Below are 13818 nucleotides of genomic sequence, written 5' to 3' on the forward strand. Positions count from 1 at the left end.
CAAGGTCTGCACAGTGTGTGCAGCACAGCGCTGTGATAGGGAACATATGCTCCACCTGGGTCCCAGCTGCAAATCCCAAATCCCTCCAGCCAGAGGGTGCAGGGACCCACTGCCAGATGGGATGTGAAGGCATCACCCCAGCAAAGCCCAGGCACTCCCACAGTTGCCCCCAGTGGCTCCATCCTCGGTTCCAGGTGGGTGCAGGGAAACTCACCGCCCATCACGGGCTGCTCTGAGCTGTCCATCTCCGGGACCTCATCGTAGTCCTCCTCGTCCCCATACATGCTCTCGTACTCGAGGTCGTCGGTGTCGAGCATGACCTGCCTGTCCTGCCCTGGGAGACAGCGCCAGGCGTGAGCAGCCCTCGCCTCCCCCTCCATCCTGCTCCCCCCAGCCACAGCCCTGGCTCTGCACACGCCTGCACACACACAGCACACACGTGTGCACACCTGCACGCACACACGCGTGTACACACACTACTTGTTGCCCTCTCCTCTCCTCTGGGACCGGCAGCACAGCTACTCATCCCCCAGTGCCTGTGAGCAGAGGGCAGAGACATGACCGGCCCCACACATGGAGCAGGGGAAAAGGGGGACAGGGACTAAAAGTCCAGGGATGAGACTCACCCTCCTCTTCTTCAGCGTGTGACAACTGGAGCACAGGGACTTCATGAGCGCTGCCAGCATGGAATGGTTGGGTGGGGAAGAGCCCTGTGAGGGGGAAGGACATGACGCAGGTATTAGGGAGAAGGTGACGGGGCCTGGGGGGGCTTTCCCCCTGCCTCCCAGGGGAAAACCACCCCTTGCATGTGCAGAGCGGCCCAGCACTGCCTCTGCACTGCTCCAATGTGCCGGGCTACATGGCCAGGGATGGGGAACCTGGGGACACCCCCTCCTCTCTCTGCACCACAAACAGGGCTGCTGGGGGCTCCCGGAGGAGGGACAGGCAGGAGGAGCTTCTGCCCAGTGAAAAAGAACCCACTGGGAGCCCAGCAGGATGGGGATGGGGATGAAGATGGGCACAGGGAGGCACACGTGCCTACGGGGTCAGATCTTGTAGGTCCTCCAGGCTCTCCATCACCTGTTTGGCTGTGCTCCCTCTCCTGGCGGATGCTTCTTCCTCCTCCCTGGGCAGAGTGGAGGCTGCTCCTGGCCTGAGCCCCCCAGCCTCCTTGGAGAGAAAGCACCCACCTCATTCCAGCCCACCCCTTGCCCCCATCCCTCCATACCACTCCTCCAGCCCACCATCCCCTCCAGCCCACTCTCCTCTCTGCCAGTCCTGGCCCCTGCAAGCCCGCCTGCCACAGCTCCAGCACCCAAGCATGGATGGAGTACAGTCCCCGTGGTCCCTCCTCTAAGGGGTAGACAGACCCTGGCAGTGTCCGGACCCCAGTGGCCCCATCCCAAGCTGGCTGTCCCTGGGGATCCCTGCTGCACCATCATTTCTGCCATGCAATATCCCTTCTCCCTGCGCACAGTCCCACGCTGATGCCAGCTCTGACTGAGAGGGTCCCAGCTGCCTCCAGCGTCCCCAAAATCAGTGGCACACCTGGATGCCAAGACCCCTTCGGTGCCACACGTGCGGGGCAGGGGCAGGGGCAGAGGCAGGGGGGTAGGAAGGGAGAGTTGCAACCTGAATGCTCACGTGAATCCAGGCGCCGTGGGAAGTGGCCGCCGCAGGCTGTGGGAGAGACAGGGCAGGGGGTCAGGGGCAGCAGGGGCCAAACCCCCGGCCCCAGGGCAGCCGTGGGGGATGCTCACCACAGTGCTGGTTCATCTCCTGCCTGACGAAGGCGCGGATCTCCTCCTCCTGCCAGGCACATGGAGAGGAGAAGGACCCACATCGCAATGTGGGATGGTGAGATTAGAGAGGAGGAAAAACAAAGGAGGAAAACCCCTTTTCCCAGGCCCCAGCAGAGCCCGGTGGTGGGAGACGCCTGCCCATCAGCAGCAATGGGATGTATCCAGCACCCTTTCCCACCCGGGTGACCCGAGTGCCACAAGCCTGTGCTGGCTCCTTCCTGGCTCCTTACCGTCATGCTTGGCTCCCCCTTCTCCCCACGGAGCCCCTGGGTGCCGGGACTGCCCTAGGGACAAGCAGAAGGGAGGTGGGAGGCTGGCCCCGGCTGGGGCTCACCCAGGCAGGGCCAGGCACCCCGTCACCCACCTGCTCTCCTCTCTCGCCAGGAATGCCGGGCACGCCACGGGCCCCCGGCACCGACTGTCCGGGGGGTCCTCTCTCCCCCTGCAAAAGGACACATGCTGGTGGCTCTGGAGCCTCTCTGCTCTCCCCAGTGCCATGGATGTGCTGCTTTCCCAGTCCCCACACCCTGGGGATGCCTGTGCAGGTGGGGATGGGGATGGGTCCAGCCCCAGGACAAGCAGGGTCCCAGCTCCCCAGGGTCCCATCTGCTGGGCAGGGGGGACACAAGGGAGGACCCCAAAGCTGGCAGGGCAGAGACAGAGCTGGGACATGGCTCCTGATGCCACCAACCCCTCGCTCACTCAAGGGACAGGGCCATCCCCTCCTTATGGCACCCAGAGGGGGACCGGCCACCCGTGGTGGGCACTCACCTTCTGGCCCTGCATGCCCTCAGGACCTCGTGGGCCAACGCTTCCTGGGGGCCCGGGGGGACCAGGAGCACCGTCACTGCCCCGGGGACCAGGGCCACCAATAATGCCCGGGGCACCCTGCAGGAGACCAAAAGGTGAGGCCGGGGGTATGGGAGCACCCCAGCCCCAGAGCAGGCGCCATGGGCATCCTCCGACCCCACAGGTGGGCATCCCCAAAGCACCGGCACCAGTGCCTTCTTGTAAAGGCTGGGGATTTGTTGTCACTTATAGTTTAGTGACATAATTCAGAGCAGTGCTGGATGGCTCTTCTGGGAGCACCAGACTCTGATGTGCTTCTGACCAAGGCTGGATCCTGGTAAAAGCAATGTGGTGCAACACATACCGTTCCTTTCCAACGCACTCACCCGGTCTCCTTTCTCCCCCTGGTCTCCTTTGGCTCCCTGCTGCCCATCGAATCCCCGGTCGCCCTGCAAAGAGGAAGGAGCAGGCAGCGGGAACAGGCAGCCGGGGACAGACAGCCGGGGACAGACAGCCGAGGGGCTGAAGTGCCAACCTAGCTTTTCCCAGCACCGCCAACCTACCTTGGGACCCATGAGCCCCTCCTTCCCGGGGATGCCCGGTGGTCCCGACAGACCCAGCTCTCCCTGTGGGACAAAGCAGATGTCCATAAGCCACCAGCCATGCGTTCCCATCCAACTCCGGTGTCAGTGTGGTGCTTACCGGCTCGCCTTTCCTCCCTGGCAGCCCTGAGCGCCCCGGGATCCCTGGCTCTCCCTACAGCAGGCAGGAGAGAGGCAGGGTGGTCAGTCCTGCACCCTCAAAGCTCATCCCAGAGCTGCGGGACCCTGTGCCCCTGCTGTGGGGCCGAGCTCCAGCCTCAGCCATCTCCCTGCTCCCCCCGGGTGGCGGAGGGGATCAGAAGGGCCACAGCCCCCAGGCACCATCCAGGCTCCTGCGGCACCCCACAGGCACCCACTCACCTTCTCACCCTTGTCCCCATTGAGGCCACAGGCACCTTTCATGCCCCGGTCACCCTGCGAGGATGAGGAGGGGAGTCAGAGCCATGCTGAGCCAGCGTGGGTCCTGGCCAGGAGAGCACTGGCAGGCAGAGGGACCAACCCACCTTGGGGCCACGCAGACCCAGGGGTCCCAAGTCCCCCTTCTCTCCCCGGGCTCCAGGGATCCCGTCGCGGCCGGGCTGGCCCTGTGGGAGAGCACACAGCATGACGGGGGTCTGCTCCTGCCCCACAGAGGGGTGGCAGCAGCACTAAGACACAGCTCCTCACCGGCTCGCCGGGCTCTCCTGATGCTCCAACTTCTCCCTGGCGAAGGCAAAGGCATCGGTCAGGGCCAGTGAGGGAAACAGTGCCCCGGCACCCCTCCTGCACCCCCAGCAGTGGGGGGTGCCCAGCTCCTTACCTTCTGCCCACCGGGACCACGTGCCCCAGGGAAGCCCGTGGACCCCTTCTCACCTTGCTCGCCCCTCACCCCCTACAAGAAGAAACCCAGATCAACACAGGGCAGGAGGGAGACCTCCAGCCATGGCATGACCACGGCACAGCCATGGTGGCATCTAAGGCTGTCTCTGGCAGCTCCCCTTGCCAAAGTGCCAAGCACCATGCCAGGGTGCCCACCAGCACCACCACATGGGGCACAGGGATGCCACCGTGCCCTGGTTCCATCTGTCCATTGCCCCATCAACAGCCCTCCATGGTCCCCAACCCAGCAGCCCCCAGCCCTGCACAAGCTTCCGCATTCCCGTACCTTCTCTCCAGGCATGCCTTGCTCCCCCTTGTCCCCCTTGTCCCCTTCTGTGCCCTTCAGGCCCCGGTCTCCCTATAAAAGGAGAAACACAGGGAGGGGTCAGGGGACAGGGAGATGCTGAGACACATGTTGGGGTGGGGAGGACAGTCCCCCCCAGGGCAGGGCAGTCTGTAGGGTGGCTGAAGGAGTGGGGACAACATGCTCTGTGAGGGACAGTCCCTCGGCAGCAAGAAGCCCCACCAGCTCTTCTGGTGGCAGATGTGTGGGGTGGCTGTCCTGTGCCACTCGAGAGAGGGGGTGCAAGATCAAACCCATAGGGCTGGGATCTGCCCTGCGCCAGGAGCAGGGCGGGCAGTGCCTTGGTGAGGGGGATGCACAGGACAGCCCCTGCCCATCAGGACAAGGGGGACAATGCAGAGAGGGACAGGGAGGATGGGGACAGGGAGGATGGGGACAGCTCTTACCGGCTCCCCCTTGCTGCCCCGTGCTCCAGCGGGCCCCTCCACCACCACAGTATCACCCTACACACCCGAAGGAGAGAGGTGGGAGTAAGCAGGGGGGTCAGCGCTACTGCCCTCCCTCCCACTGCCCCCTGCCCCAGGGACTCACCTTGTCTCCTTTGGGCCCCGGGGCCCCAGCATCTCCCTGCAAGGAAGGGAGATGGTGAGATGCTGCAAGGATGTGCGGGGTGGGGGGGGAGCAGTACTGCCCTGGGGACCCCAATCCCTGGGGGTGCATTGTTCACCCCCGGCTCTCCAGCCACCAGGGTCCCTTACCTTGTCCCCACGCTCCCCCCGGTTGCCAGGCAAGCCCTGTGGGAGAGAGGAGAGGGGTGGTCAGGGAGGGCCCCAGCCAAGGGTGCAGCCAGGGAGGGGGGTATTTACCGCCGGACCGCGATCCCCTTCTGGCCCCGGGCGCCCATCTTCACCCTGTGAGAAGAAAGGGATGTGAAAAAAAGTGCCTGGGATGGGGGTACCCCCAGTGTCACCCCACCCTGGATACAGGCGTGGTGCTGACTCGCTGTCCCCTCGAGGTTGCACCATAGGATTTCCTGTCCCTGGTGGTGGGGACACAAAGGGGGATGCAGGGGGAGCTGTGGCAGTACCTACCCGAGGCCCCGGGTCTCCGCGCTCGCCCCTGGCTCCTGGCAGCCCAGCCCCCGGAGCGCCCTGCAGGAGGGAAGGCAAGAACTCATCCCTGTCCTTGCTGCCCATCACTTGTCCCAGCCATGCCATGTCCCTCTCACACCAGAGGACATCCCACAGACCTCCCACTGCTCTGGGTGCCCAGCACAGAGCAAGCTCCCATTGCCACCATCCAGAGTGGTTTCAGCATCAGCGGGGGTTGGCTGCAGCAGGGACACCCCATGAGAAGAGCCGCCCCACACCCCTCATGCTATAGGTCTGTCCCCGTCCTACCTTGTCACCCTTCAGGCCAGACGCCCCTTGTATGCCCTAAAAGAAAGGAGAGAGATGAGCAAAGGAGGAATGTGATGCCAGGCACGCTGCAATGCATCCCTGGGGCTCCCATAGTGGCTCCCGCCCCGTGCCAGGGCCCCCAGCAGCCCCCATCCCAAGGGCCTGGGGCAGAAGGGTGCAGGGTGGGTCACCATCACCCTGCCCGAGCTGGCGGGGGAGCCAGGGCAGAGCCTGCGCCCCTCAGAAATGCTGTGGCACTGGAGCCCCATACTCACGGCCGGCCCTGGGGGCCCAGCAGGTCCCGGTGATCCAGAGGTGCCATCTCTGCCAGGAAAGCCGATCGAACCCTGGCAGGGAAATACCGGTGAGAGGGCAGGGACCACGTCCAGGAGTCAGTGGGGCTTACAGGGACCCCGCCAGTGCTGCCTGAAGGTCCGGGGTCATGCAGACCAGCAAAAGTGAGCACTGGCCGTAGTCTTTACCCTCTCTCCTGGGGGACCCGGGGGACCAGGCTGCCCATTGTCTCCCCTCAGGCCGGGTTGTCCTGGTGTCCCAGCGATGCCTGCTGGGCCTGGGGGTCCCAGTGGTCCTGGCAAGCCGATGTCACCCTGGAGCAGGGAGGAAAAAGATGGGACCTATGAAAACAGCCCTTTGGGAGCATGTTTCTCCCTGAGCCAGCCAAGCCGGGGCAGTACCCGGGTGCTGGGGACATGGTGAGAGCCAGGATGACATGGGGACAGGGGTTACCTTCAAGCCCGGACGCCCATCCTGTCCTGGTGGTCCCTGCACACCGACACCCGGCGATCCCTGTGTGGTGGCAGAGAGCACACGGTGTGTCCCCCAGCTGGCAGGCATGGTGGTGCTGGGCACACTGTGCCACCCAGAGTGGCCCCCCAGGGCTGGGAAGCACCCCCCATCCCCCGGACCAGGGGACACTCACCTTCTCCCCTTTGGCTCCTGAGGACCCTTTGGCTCCCTGCGAAGACACCAAACCACCAGCAAGGGCTGGGTGGTGCATGGTGGGGGCACAGCTCCCAACCCCACCAGCATCCGCTGCCCCCAGCATCCATCCTGTATCCCGCCATGTGCCTTCTACTCACGTCTTCCCCAGGATCTCCCGGCTCCCCGAATCGTCCTGGCTCCCCCTGGCAGGGGGAAACAAGCAAAAAGCAATGGCATGTCATGATGCGTGGTGTGGAGCAGCTGTGGCCAGACCCCCCCTGTCACAGGTAGGCACCCAGGGAGCCCGGGACCCCCATGTCCCCTTCCCCACTGGCCCCCTGAGCAGCACTCACCTTCTCACCCTTGGGGCCTGGCAAGCCTCGGTCACCCTTGGAGCCCTGCTGGGGGGAAAGTGGTGTTAGGGGAGGGGGCTTGTCCCCCAGAAGGCAGGAGGTGGTGGTAGGGGGGACAAGGCTAATGGGAGGTGATGTTGATAGGGGGGATGAGGTTAATGGGGCCAACTCACGGGCTCTCCCAGCAGCACGCCCTCCAGCAGCGCCGGCTCACCCTGCAGTGACACACGGGTGCTCAGGTGTGTCCACGCGGGTGCTAGTGCCTTGCGGACCCCTGCCCACCCCAGCCCTGGGGCAGCACCCAGGGGTGGGGGTTCCCTGCCTCCCACCCTGGCTCCTTACCTTCTCGCCTTTGGCACCGGGCGGGCCAGTAATGGCCTGGGGCACAGAGAAGAGAGAGGGCAGGTAAGCAGGACTGCATGGGGATGCTTCCCCTCATCCCAGCCCAGGAACGCCGGGGAAGCTCCCAATCCCTTTGAGGCAGCTCTCTACTCACCTGCCCTGGGGCTCCAGCATCCCCTGGCTCTCCCTTGGGACCGGCAGGGCCTGAAGGTCCGGGCACACCCTGGCACAAGCAGCACAGCCCTCAGCCTCAGCTGCAGACACCCCAGACTGAGCCCCATGGGGCTCCTGCTGGGACAGGACGGGGTGACAAGCAACGTACCATCTTCCCAGGCATCCCTGCCTCGCCGTCCTTCCCTGGCACGCCGTCCCTGCCCGGTACGCCTGGCTTCCCGCTCTCTCCCTGTGGGCAGTAAGAGTGGGGCTGGGATACGGGGGTCCTGCAACCTCCTCAAGCAGCCCTGAGGGCCCACACTGCTGGCAGCTGGGCAGGGGGGGACAACACACTCACCACTTGTCCGGGCAGCCCGGGGACACCCGGTGGGCCCTGCAAGGGAGACATGAGCAGAAATCAAGTGGCAGCCCAGGAACCAGAAATGGCCGTGGGGCAGGTCGGGAGGGGGCTGCAAATACCTACCCCTGGGCCGGGGGGACCAGGGGGGCCGGGCAGCCCCATGTTGCCCTGGGGACCAGGCAAGCCCTGCAATGGAAACAGCCACATCAGAGAGAGGACAGCACGCCGCCCTGGCACAGCCAGGACCTTGGCTGCCCCCAAAGCAAGGTGCATGGCGGCGGGGCTGGCCAGCTTTCGGGAGGGCAGGTGGGTGCTGTTGGGAAGGGCACGAGTGCTCACCCGGATACCGGAGCCAGGTTCCCCTGGATCGCCCTGCAAAGAGAGTGTCTGCGTCAGTCCCACCGCTCCAACCGAGTGGCACAGCTGTCACGGTCACGTCCCCACACCTGCTATGGGGCTGTTCCCCAGGGCTGTCTGGATTTGGGAGGGGGGCCAGCCCTAAATGTCCCCTCCCTCCAGCCCAAAATGTCTCAAAATGTGGCCTTCCCAGATCTGGCAAGGTACCACTTTCCTTTGCCAGGTCGGACGTTGTAATGCTGATGCCATACCTTGGTCCCAGCTGGGCCCTGGGTCCCTGGTGGGCCAGCGCTGCCCTGAAGGAAACAAAGTGATATTATGTTGGGGTGGCACAGGACAGGGAGGGGGCAGCGGGGTCCCACCACTGACACCCCTCCCTGCTCCCTGGGGGGATGCCTGCCCCAGCTGACATTCTCCTTGCATGACAATCCCAAGCATGTGACATGGGGTGACTCCTTACCGGAGGTCCTGGGGGTCCTGGGTCTCCCTGGCTGCCCTGAAGGAAAGAAGAGATGGGGTCACTGCAGGGATGGGTTTTCCCCAGTGGGTGCATGGGTTGTCCCCTGGGAGAGGAGACCCAGACACTACCAGCAGCTCTGGTAAGCACCCACACCAAGTGAGGACAAGCCTGGCTAGCTCCTGGCAAGATGCCTGGGGCCAAGCACCCACCCAGCCAGCGGGGTGGACCCCATGGCTTCACCCAGTGCCTGTGGCCAGGAGCCCCCAGCTGAGGTGGGGGCGCAGAGCGACTTGGGGGGGACACAGACACCTACCGGGCGTCCCAGCACGCCGGGGAAGCCTGGCAAGCCCTGCAAAGAACCATGTCAGAGTTGGCAGGCGAGCAGGAGCCTGCCACCCCCAAACAGCCCTGCCTGGCCCCCAGGGATGCTCCCCATTCCCAGTGTGTGGTACCCAGCCCAGAGTACTTAAGGGGAGAGTCAGGAGGCTCCCTAAAACCCTGCAGACCCTTCACAGGGGGGAAGGAGGTGAACAAGACATGAATGCTCCTGCTGGTGCTGGTGGTGGCTGATGTGGGACCACAGGACCTTCCCCCATCCCAGCCCGCAACTCCCACCATGTCCCCACTCACCGGCTTCCCCTCGGGGCCAGCCAGCCCTCTCTCACCCGGGAGGCCCTGGAGCAAGAGACAGGGACGGGGTCAGTGCCAGGCCGGGGGACAGGGTCAGCGCCAGCCCAGGGGGACGGTGCAGTACTCACCGGGGCGCCATCCCTGCCCTTCTCACCGGGCTCCCCGCGCTCACCCCGCAGGCCACCTTCACCCTGCAGTGGGGACAGATGCACAGCTTTAGGACAGGCAGGAGGTCCCCTCCCAGGGTCTGCTGCCACTCAAAGAGGGGTGTCCCCAGCAGCGTCCCCGCTCAGGGCTTTGCTCCATGGGGCTGCCCCATCAGTAGCAGGAGACTTACGACCGCAGACCTTATCTCCTTTGGGTCCCCGCTCGCCCTCAGCTCCTGGCTCACCCTGTGTCAGGGAGAAGACAGATGCCATCAGCCCACACTGTCCCCCTGGGGATGCCCACCCCACCACTGCCCTCAGTCCCAGCCCAGCTCATCACGTTGTCCCCAGCTCAGGATGCTTTGGCTGCCCCACTCCGTTCTGCCCAGCCACGCACCTTCGTTCCCTTGGGTCCAGCGGGGCCGCGCTCGCCCGGGAAGCCCATCAGGCTGCCCTCTACCACGTCTGCCTGCGGGCAGGGTACAGTCAGGGCTGGCACCCAGGGGACCCCAGGAAGGTCCCCCCAGGGGCACAGCCCTCCCCAAGCCCCTGTTTCAGGGGACTGGACATGGCCATCCATCCTCGGAGGTGCAGGCTGGCAGCCCCCCTTGGGGACGGTCCCCAGCAGCAGCCATCACCTACCTTGGGCCCTGGGGGCCCTGGGGGGCCAGGCAAGCCATCCCTGCCCTGGGGGGAGAAGAAAAGTAGGTCGAACATCAAAGGCGACATGGGGGAGCAGAGCCATCCCAGTATGGCCACTCCTGGCTCCCACAGGGCATCCCTCTGCCCCCCGGAGAGCCCCTCCGTGCCCCCAAGAGGTACACAGCACAGGAGGGGCAGAGGGGATCATGTCCCCATCTCAGCTCACCTGCTCGCCACGGTCGCCCTTCTCGCCCCGGTCGCCCTGGGAAAACAATGTGGTGGCTGTCATGGGGCTGTCCCCAAGTCCCTGGAGCAGGTCCCCCAGCCCTCGCCCCACGCCTCCGCGCACACTCACCTTCTCGCCGGGCCGCCCAGCCTCCCCCAGCTCCCCGGCACGGCCCGGCACCCCGGGGATGCCCGGCTTGCCAGGCTCCCCCGGCTGCCCCGGCGGCCCCTCAGGACCCCGGTCGCCCACGGCACGGCCCGTGGGGCCCTGGGGGCCAGGGGCACCTGGGTCCCCCTTGTCACCTTTGGGTCCTCGCTCGCCAGGGAAGCCTAAGGAGCCCTGCAAAATATACCGCCGAGCTGCCAGAGCCAGCCTTGCGCCAGGGGCTGTCAACCCTTCCCGAGCATCCCAGGGCTGAGCTGGCTGCATGACCCCCCCCAGCCAGCCCAGATGGGAGGGGAGTGGGGCAGCGTGTTGGGGCATGGCTTCAAGCCTGGCTCTACTCACCTCTCGGCCTGGAGGTCCCCTCTCTCCTGGCTCCCCCCGGCTGCCCTTCTGGCCCCGCAGCCGCTCGGACACTGGCAGAAATGAGTCCGAGCTCCCATCATAGGCACCTGTGAGCTCCTTCAGGGATGAAATCTGGGAAGGAGGGAAGAGGCACCGGTCAAGGGGACAGTGCAACCTAGCCATGGCAGCACCCCACAGCCCCGCCAACCCATCCCAGGTTGACATCCCAGGGTGTCCCACCACCTCTCGTGCCCCCCCTCCTGCTGCTGTGTGGCAGGAACAGCCCCCAGCCCAACAGTCAAGGACTACGTACCTTGATACCAAGCGCTTCCAGGCTACGTTCAATGTTCTGCAATAAAAAGACATTAAAAACAAAGCGGGTGTTGGCCTGCTCCCACCTTGGGGGCTGTGGAGTGTCCTCCATCCCCTGGAGCTGACGTCCCAGCCCAGCGGGTCAGGGGGGACTCACCACTGCAGTCCCGGGGTCTCCACGTGCTCCAGGGTTGCCTGGTCGCCCCTAGGTTTGCAGAGAAAGAGGGAATGAAAAGACATACAGAGGTGCAGTAGGTGAGGTGAGCAGTGCTGATGCTGCCCTAAGTAGGTTTCAGAGTTAACACTGCTGGTGCTGCCTGGGCAGGCGCTGTGGTTGCCACCACCCTGGCATGCTTGCAGCCTGTCAGGCTCAGTGCTGGGTACTCACCGGTTCCCCTCGCAGTCCAGGCTCCCCCGGATCTCCCTGAAACACAGCAAAAGCATCAAGGAGGGCAGAGTGAGGCTGCCTGGTGCCAAATCCAGCGCCAGGGTCCAGCCCTGCCAGCCTTGGGGCAGGGAGTCCCACCAAGGACTCATCCCCTCCGGCACGGGGTCCCCCAGACCTTTGCCTTGGTGGGCTGAGGGGCAGGAGCGCACCTACCTTTGGTCCAGCCACCCCACGGAGGCCCGGTGAGCCCTGGAAGATGCAGAGGGGACACAATGGCACCCATGGACATGGGGCAGTACCCTGAGGGAGCTGTGGGCAGGGGTCCTGCCCGCCCCATGGCAGCCCAGATTCCAGGGTCTGGTGCTGGGTGGCACCATGGGCTCAAGGACTACGCACCTGGCCTGGGGGGCCAACCTGCCCTGGGACGCCAGGGAGACCGGGGGGGCCGAGGGGTCCTGGCACACCTCTGTCCCCCTGCTCGCCCTTGGCACCACTGCGGCCCTGCCAAGAGAGCAGTGTCACTCCCAGGACCTTGGTGTCCAGGTCTGACCCCGATGGGGGCATGTACCCAGCACCCCCCATCACCATGCTACTCTGCGGGGAGGTACTTACATCTCTGCCAGGGGGTCCCGCGTCACCTTTGTCCCCCTAAACAGGAGGGGAAGGAGTTAGATGCCCCATCCGCATGCCCCAAAATGATGCTCCTGGACCCAGGCAGGGAGGAGCAACCAGGTGTGCGGGAACCACGCGGGGACCATGCAGGGACCTCGCAGGAACCTCACAGGGACCACCTGTGGCTCGGCTCCTTACCTTTCTCCCATCCTCTCCTGGAGTCCCATCTTCTCCCTGGGGACACAGGCCACCAGTCAGTGCCTGACTTGACCGCCCTGGCACAGGCACCACATGGGACAGGCACCGGGGGCACAGCTCAGAGTATGGGGGCTCTTTCCCACTTTCCCCCTCGCCTTTACGCTGTACTGGGACCACCGGACCTCAGGACCTCCGGGTGAGCCCCAAAACCAAGTCCCACTCCCCCTACTCACATTCTTGCCGCTGAGGCCAGGTTTGCCGTCATCGCCAGGTTTGCCCTGCGAGGAAGCAGAAGCAATGAGAGGCCCTTCCCCCCATGGTGCTCCCCCTGGCACCAGCAGCCAGTGGTCCTCGGGCCCCCCTGCAGCTCCAGGGGCAGGGAAGGGCAAGCTGGGCACGGAATGAGCACCGGCAGACAGACCCGTCTGGGACCAACTGCAGAGGGCAGGGGGCAGGATGTGTCCCCAGGGCACAGGGTGGCTGGTACTTACAGGGACACCAGGCGGTCCCAGGGGTCCCACGGGTCCAGGCGGTCCCTGCTCCCCACGCAGCCCAGGCAGCCCCTGTGGGGAAAGCAGATGGGGGGAGAACCTGTGTCCCTCAGCCAGCTCTGGGAGAAGGGACCATGCGGGTGGCACCCTGCTGGGGACAGGGGACAGTCCCGCTGCGCTGCCCCGGACCAAGGAGCATGGGACAGGACATTGGTCCCTTGCAAGGGCGATGGCCCCAGCAGGAGCACAACCAAAATCCACCCTCTCCAGAGGTACTTACATCCCGGCCAGGGTCCCCTTGCTTCCCCGGGTCCCCCTGCAGACAAGGAGGAGGTGAGGGCAGGGACACCCCCACCCTGCCACATGGGCCCCCCATGAGCATCCCCAGCCCGGAGCAGAGGGTGTCTGGGGGGGTGGCTCCTCCCGCCCCATTGCCCCTCTGTCCTGCAGCCCCCACTCACGGTGTCTGGGGGTGGCTGCGCCCCCCCACCCTGGACCACACTCACCCGCAGCCCGGTGGGGCCCGGAGGCCCGGGTTTGCCTTCCAGCCCGTTGCGGCCATCCAACCCTGGTGGGCCACGGTCCCCCTGTAAAAGAGCAGGACAGGAGGGCTGGAGCCGTGGGGCGGGATGGGGGTGCCATGGGGCAGCCTCCAGCCCCCAGCCCCCTCACCTTCTCTCCTGGTAAGCCTCGGTCCCCGGGGTCACCCTGTGGGGTGGGAAAAGGAGTGAGCATTGTCCCTTCTGAACAGGAGCTGAGAAGGGTGCGTCACCCCCCTCTCAGACTCCCGTGGGGATGGGGGCACTCACCCGTGCACCAGGGGTGCCGCGGGGGCCCTCCACACCCTGCAAGAGAGAGACATACTCAGCAGTGAGGCATGGGGGAAAGGAGGGGGTCCTGGGTGCTCGCCCACCAGCCCCAGCACACCAGGACCCCCGGCTTT

General features: G+C 65.2%; 1 protein-coding gene and 1 long non-coding RNA gene across 2 annotated transcripts in view; both read right to left on the minus strand.

The window, feature by feature from the left end:
- The window catches only part of COL7A1 (collagen type VII alpha 1 chain), a gene marked incomplete at both ends in the record, with an annotated part of 29281 nt that overhangs the window by 854 nt on the left and 14609 nt on the right, over positions 1-13818 (minus strand). The window contains 54 exons of the mRNA XM_082487917.1: positions 215-334; positions 1761-1809; positions 2033-2086; positions 2167-2244; positions 2574-2690; positions 2978-3040; positions 3155-3217; positions 3294-3347; positions 3554-3607; positions 3697-3777; positions 3860-3895; positions 3993-4064; positions 4338-4409; positions 4802-4858; positions 4947-4982; positions 5114-5149; positions 5222-5266; positions 5447-5506; positions 5756-5791; positions 6031-6102; positions 6238-6363; positions 6503-6562; positions 6696-6731; positions 6856-6900; positions 7051-7098; positions 7224-7265; positions 7393-7428; positions 7547-7615; positions 7715-7795; positions 7904-7939; positions 8030-8092; positions 8246-8278; positions 8515-8559; positions 8724-8759; positions 9037-9072; positions 9354-9398; positions 9482-9544; positions 9701-9745; positions 9897-9968; positions 10142-10186; positions 10368-10403; positions 10497-10706; positions 10875-11006; positions 11188-11223; positions 11575-11610; positions 11971-12075; positions 12187-12222; positions 12385-12420; positions 12618-12662; positions 12876-12947; positions 13156-13191; positions 13382-13462; positions 13548-13583; positions 13685-13720. Coding sequence (XP_082344043.1) covers positions 215-334; positions 1761-1809; positions 2033-2086; positions 2167-2244; positions 2574-2690; positions 2978-3040; positions 3155-3217; positions 3294-3347; positions 3554-3607; positions 3697-3777; positions 3860-3895; positions 3993-4064; positions 4338-4409; positions 4802-4858; positions 4947-4982; positions 5114-5149; positions 5222-5266; positions 5447-5506; positions 5756-5791; positions 6031-6102; positions 6238-6363; positions 6503-6562; positions 6696-6731; positions 6856-6900; positions 7051-7098; positions 7224-7265; positions 7393-7428; positions 7547-7615; positions 7715-7795; positions 7904-7939; positions 8030-8092; positions 8246-8278; positions 8515-8559; positions 8724-8759; positions 9037-9072; positions 9354-9398; positions 9482-9544; positions 9701-9745; positions 9897-9968; positions 10142-10186; positions 10368-10403; positions 10497-10706; positions 10875-11006; positions 11188-11223; positions 11575-11610; positions 11971-12075; positions 12187-12222; positions 12385-12420; positions 12618-12662; positions 12876-12947; positions 13156-13191; positions 13382-13462; positions 13548-13583; positions 13685-13720 — 3250 coding nt within the window. The remainder of the gene's footprint in view (positions 1-214; positions 335-1760; positions 1810-2032; positions 2087-2166; positions 2245-2573; positions 2691-2977; positions 3041-3154; positions 3218-3293; positions 3348-3553; positions 3608-3696; positions 3778-3859; positions 3896-3992; positions 4065-4337; positions 4410-4801; positions 4859-4946; positions 4983-5113; positions 5150-5221; positions 5267-5446; positions 5507-5755; positions 5792-6030; positions 6103-6237; positions 6364-6502; positions 6563-6695; positions 6732-6855; positions 6901-7050; positions 7099-7223; positions 7266-7392; positions 7429-7546; positions 7616-7714; positions 7796-7903; positions 7940-8029; positions 8093-8245; positions 8279-8514; positions 8560-8723; positions 8760-9036; positions 9073-9353; positions 9399-9481; positions 9545-9700; positions 9746-9896; positions 9969-10141; positions 10187-10367; positions 10404-10496; positions 10707-10874; positions 11007-11187; positions 11224-11574; positions 11611-11970; positions 12076-12186; positions 12223-12384; positions 12421-12617; positions 12663-12875; positions 12948-13155; positions 13192-13381; positions 13463-13547; positions 13584-13684; positions 13721-13818) is intronic.
- LOC309675620 lies at positions 663-1645 on the minus strand. Its single transcript, XR_014269512.1, has 3 exons — positions 1633-1645; positions 1081-1170; positions 663-710 (listed from the first exon to the last, which is right to left on the minus strand). It is a non-coding gene; the product is annotated as an uncharacterized lncRNA (long non-coding RNA).

The sequence above is a fragment of the Vanellus vanellus genome (assembly GCF_965231255.1).
Source record: "Vanellus vanellus genome assembly, chromosome: 9".
Classification (NCBI taxonomy): Eukaryota; Metazoa; Chordata; class Aves; order Charadriiformes; family Charadriidae; genus Vanellus; species Vanellus vanellus.